Consider the following 7,114-nt stretch of genomic DNA (forward strand, 5'->3'; position numbering starts at 1 on the left):
TTGCTCCATTGAGGCAGGGGAAAGCCAGGACTGACTCTTTGCTTTGGAAAAGAGAAGGCTTTGCTAAAGAAGCAAATGGGTGCCAGGAAACCCACTGGAGGGTGCCCTAGTCCTCACAAGTGCTACAATTGGGGATCACTGGGCTAAGGTAAGTAGTGGTGCTTTAAATACATAGAATCATAGAATCATAGAGTTGGAAGGGACCACCAGGGTCATCTAGTCCAACCCCCTGCCCAATGCAGGAAACAAACAACTACCTCTCCTCCACATCCCCAGTGACCCCAACCCTCCTGCCACCATGCAAGATCCCACAATCAAAGTACTCCCGACAGATGGCCATCCAGCCTCTGCTTAAAGACCTCATAAGACAGGGCTCCACCATCCTCCGAGGCAGTGCATTCCACTGTCGAACAGCCCTCACCATCAGGAAGTTCTTCCTAATGTTTAGGTGGAATCGCTTTTCTATTAGTTTAAATCCATTACTCCGTGTCCTAGTCTCTGGAGCAACAGAGAACAAGCTAGTTCCCTCATCAACATGACATCCCTTCAAATATTTAAACCTGGCTATCATGTCTCCCCTCAACCTTCTCCAAACTAAACAAACCCAACTCCCTAAGTCTCTCCTCATAGGGCATGGATTCCAGACCTTTGACCATTCTGGTCGCCCTCCTCTGGACACGCTCCAACTTGTCAACATCCTTCTTAAATTGTGGAGCCCAAAACTGGACACAGTATTCCAAATGAGGTCTGACCAATGCAGAATACAGTGGTAGTATTACTTCCCTTGATCTAGACACAATACTCCTATTGATGCAGCCCAGAATTGCATTGGCCTTCTTAGCCGCCATATCACACTGTTGACTCATGTTCAGTTTGTGGTCCACTAAGACTCCCAGATCTCTTTCACATGTACTGTTGTCACGCCATGGTATGCCAAGATTCCTCCAGGTTAAAAATGCAGCTTGGAAACTACTGTGGAGCTGTGTGATGAGTGTGTCAACTAGATAGGGGTTTTCTGTTAATAGGGTAAAATAAACTGAGCATCAAATCTTGGTCTCTCCTTTCCTTTCTCCCTGTTAGGACATGTGTTCATAAGCAAAGCAGGAGAGACCCCAAAAGATATATTGCATTATTACATCCACCATGATCCTGAACAGATCGACCTGGGTTTCCATCATCTTCTGCCTTGGAGCCTCCCAGCACCTGAAAGGACATAGCTGGGACCAGGCAACTGCTGGTCCCATTTTCCAAAATGAGCCATTTGTTGTAGTATGGAACTTGCCCACAGCAAGATGTGAAGAGCGCTTTGGGATTTCTCTACCTCTTGGAGATTATGGCATTGTTGAGAACAAAGGCAATGCATTTCGTGGCCAGAACATGACTATCTTTTACAAAAACAAGTTTGGACTCTATCCCTATATCTCCCCCGAGGGGGAGTGGTATAATGGTGGAATACCTCAGAAAGCAGATCTGAAGGAGCACCTAGAGAGGGCCTCAAAAGAAATTACAGAACTCTTGCACCATGATTTCCAAGGTCTGGCTGTGGTTGACTGGGAGGAGTGGCGGCCTCTCTGGAGGCGGAACTGGGGCCCCAAGATTGTGTACAGGAAGGCCTCCGAACAATGGGTGCAGGAACGATTCCCAGATCTGCCTGCTAAGGAACGATCCTACTTGGCTGAGGAAGAGTTTGAACAGGCAGCGAAAACCTTCATGGTTAGAACGTTGGCTGTGGGGAAGGAGCTGAGGCCACAAGGACTCTGGGGCTTCTACCGATTCCCTGATTGCTTCAATGACAACTGGGAGAAAGAGAAGAACTACTCTGGCCGTTGCCACCCCAAGGAGGTTCAGTGGAACGATCGACTCAGGTGGCTCTGGGAAGTTTCCTCAGTTCTCTTCCCCAGCATCTATCTCCCCCCAAAGCTCCCATTATCTAAACACCAGTGCTATGTTCACTACCGCTTAAGAGAGGCATTTCGTGTGGCACAATTTGGCTTGAAGCCACCCCTGCCTGTCATTGCATATTCCAGAGTCTCCTACAGACACTCCCCAAGGTACCTTGCAGAGGTAAGAACTGAGAGATGCTGAGAGGTAAGAACTGAGAGATGCATACAGCAAATGGAGATGCTTCCATGCAGGTGAATACAAGTTAAAACATATTATATGGATGGAAGCTTGCTTCTTTGATAAACATTAGCTTCTATTGTAGATGATTTATTTATTATACCTTTATCCTCCCCTTTCAGTAGTGGTTCAGATGGTCTCCCATCCAAGTACCAACCTTGCTTAACTTACAAGCTCTGACAACATCAAGCTAGTCTGGGCTATTAGGGCTGATTCACACTACCTGCAGTCTAGAGGACTACAATCACAAAGAGTTCCCATGACTGGCTTTGGCAAGGCAATGGTGGGTCTTTGCTTTTCCACAGCTGGCCAAGGGAACACTCCATGTGATCTTATGTATTGTATGAGAGTAATACACTTACATATGATATGAATGTGAGGGAATTAGCTCGTTTAACTAATTAGTGGAGATAATCAGAGTGTTGACAGCTAGTGAGTCTTACAACAGAGCAGTTGCAGAAGGCCAGTCCAGTAGGGTGGTGATAAAGAAGGAACAGTCAGACAAGTCTGGCAGATTTTCGAAGCATTGCAAAGCCCTGTAAAACATGCTCCATCAGAGGGCGTAGTGAGACAGGAGAATGGAATGTGCGCTCTTGGGGCAACAATGGCTCTATCACAGTCGTCAAAAATTTACTACCTGGAACCAAGCAAGAAGTCAGGCTAATGCACTGTTAATGTTGCCCAAACGGTAACATGTGCTTTGAATTCATAGAGTGTCCCAATCCTGAAGTTTGTTTCTTTTCTCATTCAGACTGACCTGGTATACACCACTGGAGAGAGTGCAGCACTTGGAGCTGCTGGAGTTGCACTCTGGGGCGACCTTTCCTATTCCAATTCACCTGTGAGTATCCCTGAGATATTTCTTATGTTCCCTAAGGATAGGAAGAGCCTTCAACTCATGCAAAAAACCTCATGCAAAAAACAGGTATACCTTTTGTCACAACACTGGTGATCCCAGTTGCTATTTGGTAGCATATCCTCCCCCCACCCCCTCCATTTTACTTTGATGGCAGAATACTTTATTTCTTCCAAATGTCCTTAGTGTTAGCAGAAGGGGGAGGCTGCTTTTACAATAAGGTCCACACCAGGCCTTTTGCTTTAGAAAAGAAATGGATGTTGTTAAAGAAATCCATCTTGTGAAAGGAAAGGCATTACACGCATTCTAGCTATCTGTTTAAGCTGGGATGGGGAGGGATTCAGAGAAGACACATTGCTGTCATGGATGTCAAACATACAGAGAGAGAGAGAGAGAGAGAGAGAGAGAGAATACAAAAACCAGAAGAGAAGGAAGCAGCTGGAAGTACTTGAGATTAATATTCTGGGTAAATAAAGAGACAGCAATAGTACAGACAAGAGGAAGTATACAGAAGAATCTGACCTGTCCACCATTCTAACTTTACTGTGCCCTCTTGAGTACTTGGGGGCTTGGTGTAAAGAGACGTTGCACAGTCGTTCACTTCCATCACTTAGTCCCTAAATGACAACTGAGTTTGCTGGCCTCACTGGTTGCTTCTGTATAAAGGCCGTTGCTAGAACCACTGCATCCACATGGCAAGGATTCTTGGTTTTGCATTCATTGTGTGCTGTGAATGCAGAGGCATTCACATTGACCACAAACCTCCTACACAGGGGTTTTTTCTGCACTTTCCTCTATCAGCTGCCATTTCCCTTGCATGCCTCCCTGTACCACCAGGGGGCTCTTTAAAAACTGGTAACTGGTATAATGCTATCATTTTACAGCATTATAGCAAGCAATGTTTTTTTAAGCCCACAAAAGTCATTTGGTGCAGTGGCAAGGAAAATAGCAGCCACAGGGAGCTGACGGAAGGAAAATGGCACCAATGCAAGTAAAACCTTTGCAAATCTGCACCTTCCTATCATAGTAGAAGATCTCTCACCCATGAGTTTGGGTGTTTATCGTTGCTCAGGAGAGTAGTGAAGGAAAACAAGGGTGGAGAATAGGCTTTACTATAGAGTACTGGTGGAATACCAGAGCATTGCACCAACGTGCTGATGTCATCTGGGTTCACACTGGAAGGGAATGTCATGGCATTCCCATAATGCTGATTTTGCATGTCCCCGCCCACTACAACTCCTTCCTGTTGCCAGAGCTGCTCTAGCAACCTTATCCCATCAAGACAGCACAAGAATGTGCTTGGACTTAGGAAAAAGGCTTAGGAAAGTGTAATGAAGGCAAGGAAAGGGCAACTGAAGAAGAAGAAGAGTTAGTTTTTATACCCTGCTTTTTCTCTGTCTTTAAGAAGTCTCAAAGCGGCTTACAATCCCCTCCCCCTCCCAACAACCGGCACCTTGGGAGGTAGGTGGGGCTGAGAGAGTTGTGAGAGAACAGTGACTGGCCCAAGTTCCCCAGCAGGCTTCATATAGAGGAGTGGGGAATCCAATCCGATTCGCCAGATTAGAGTCCGCTGCTCATGAGGAGGAGTGGGGAATCAACCCCAGTTCTCCAGATTAGAGTCCACCACTCTTAACCACTACGCAATACTGGAGCATGATTAGAGCATGGCGCTGTGTCAGTGCTAAAAAAAAGCACTTCGGTTTGGATGCTGAAGTAGAGAAACACCTCCATGTGTAAGCAGCCATTCTCAGTTGGTCCAGCCACTAGAATATTCCAGCATGTAATTCCGGCTTTCTACCCTCTAGGAGAGCTGCAGGAGCCTCCGCCATTACATTGTGACCACACTGGGGCCGTATATAGTCAATGTGACCACTGCAGCCCGCACATGCAGCCACCAGCTGTGCCATGGGAACGGACGTTGCGCGAGGCAGAACCCTGATGAGCTGGGCGTTTTCCTCCACCTCAGTCTACAGCAGCGGGAAGGGGAAGCCGTTGCAACAGACTTTCTGGATCAAGATGTTTCTGCATGGGAGAGCTTCCGGTGTCACTGCTACCCCAAATGGACCGGTACCTGGTGTGAGAGACCGCAGTGGACAGAGCCTGTCAAAGGAGTGGAGTTCGATCTAGCCTCACAGTATCATGAGATCTATGATGCAGTTCATGACAACAGTGTTGCTGTGAAGTCAAGTATCTGTCCTCCCAGCATTTATGATGAAAAGACAGAGCTTAAATAACTATCTATACAGGTCTAGCCATCTGCAGGATTGAACCAAGGGCAGCCTCAATGTTCCAGAGAGCGCATGTCTGTGGGCTTGATAACCAAGCGATGGGTCTGCTAAGGGACATCCTGCCCTGGACAAACAGCAAAACCCACCCCCACCCCACTTTCTCTCTATTGTATTTATACTGACAGTTCAAGTAACCACACAGGCCAGGTAATATTTCTAAGAACATTGGCTTCACTGTTTTACAGTTACGTGGGGCTTTTGGTGCTAAAGTAAGGACTTAGACATTGTTGGGTTTTGGAACTCTGCACTATAGCACATCCTATATATTAAAAAGGGGAGCCTTTTGGCAACTGTTTTATAGTTGTAGCATTGAGTAGACATTACATTCTTCCATAGGTATTCAGAATTTGTACGTGCCAGGGCAAAGAGAAATTAAAAAGCTTCTCATTATGTCATGGTCTTCATTCATGCTACTCCTATTCTCTTAATACTATGGTGTAGGGGTAAACTACATGTTATGTTGAACATCTGTGAGTGGATCCTCCAGTGTGTCTTTAAAAACAACTGCAGGTGAGTAAAATTGAATTGAGGCCACAGCACAGGGACGGGGAAGATTAACCCTGTGCAGTTTCCCCTTTTGAAATGACCCCTTCTGGATATTTTTTGCCTTTGTGGGGGGGAAATAAAGGCCCTTCCTCTTTGCCTACTCTGGTTATAGGCAACCTTCAAGCCCCAGTTTCAATATAAGGAAATGGTATCAGTGAAAGGGCTAAATTGCCTTCCCTATCCCTTGTAGCCCCAATCCATATTGCCCAGCATCACCACAGCAATTTCTTAAGGCTAAACTCTGATGATGAATCCTTAACATAATGTGTACTTAGGCCCTTGAAGGTGACAGAGATCTGGAGGTCTAGGGCATCTCATCTGCTGTGTTATAATCACCTCTTTCCCTCCTTCCTCCATAAAATGTTCCTGAAAGCTATAAAAAATGCTGAGGAGTTGAAAAACTGCAGCACAGCACATCTCCACAATGGATTCTATGCCTCTTTCTGGTGTGTGATTTGTGCAATAGCTGAGTAATAGTTAACTTAGCCTCTTAATTCTGCTTCTACTATAAGGATCTTGCATCTCCCTGCACATATTTCACTCTTTTGTAGCTTTGGAAAGACTATTTTAATCCTAGATCAGTGCCACAATTGAGATTTTGAGTAGAATGTGGATGTTTAGGCGTCAGGGGCACCTGTTGCACAGATTCCATTTCATGATTATACTAATTCCATACATTCGTAAGAACACAGTAAAAACAATAACAGCAGATTTAAAATTGCCTTACCATTAGGGTTGTCAGCCTCCAGGTGGTGGGGAGAAAAACGGCACCTCTGTACTAATACCAAAAGGTTAGGAAGGCAGTACAGGATAATATATAAACAAAGTGCAAATTTTATGAGCCACAATCATCAATGGATATGGCCGTTTCAGATCCACAGCAGTGGAAATCTTTCTTCAGTCCTTCAAAAAGAAAGTGCTGTTATACATTCATAATTCCTTCCCACACAGGGTTAAGTGTAAATTGTTACAATCAGACGTCAGCAAAGTACATCACATAGGGCAGCAAGTATCCATTGATGATTGTGGCTCTATATGGACTTTATACACAAAGATTACAATACTATTACTTACCTGGTACTCGGTTGAGACCTGTGGAATCATTTCTGCTTTGTGCGGATTGTATATATTGTATATATTTGTGCTTTGTATGTGTCATGTATATGGTCCTTGTTTCACCTCAGTAGCTCATAACATTTGCACTTTGTTTATATATTATCCTGTACAGCCTCCAGGTGGTGGCTGGAGATCTCCTGGGATTACAACTGATCTCCAGGAGACAGAGATCAGTTCACCTGGAGAA

The 7,114-nt window shown here is 45.2% G+C and overlaps 1 protein-coding gene across 1 annotated transcript; it reads left to right on the plus strand.

Annotated features, from left to right (window-relative positions):
- Positions 1-1,143: 1,143 nt before the first annotated feature.
- Positions 1,144-5,211, plus strand: HYAL3 (hyaluronidase 3). Its single transcript, XM_056859841.1, has 3 exons — positions 1,144-2,064; positions 2,873-2,962; positions 4,783-5,211. Exons 1-3 carry the CDS (start codon positions 1,144-1,146, stop codon positions 5,209-5,211), a joined length of 1,440 nt encoding a protein of 479 aa, XP_056715819.1.
- The last annotated feature ends 1,903 nt before the right edge of the window (positions 5,212-7,114 follow it).

Source organism: Euleptes europaea, chromosome 1 (genome assembly GCF_029931775.1).
Source record: "Euleptes europaea isolate rEulEur1 chromosome 1, rEulEur1.hap1, whole genome shotgun sequence".
Taxonomy (NCBI): domain Eukaryota; kingdom Metazoa; phylum Chordata; class Lepidosauria; order Squamata; family Sphaerodactylidae; genus Euleptes; species Euleptes europaea.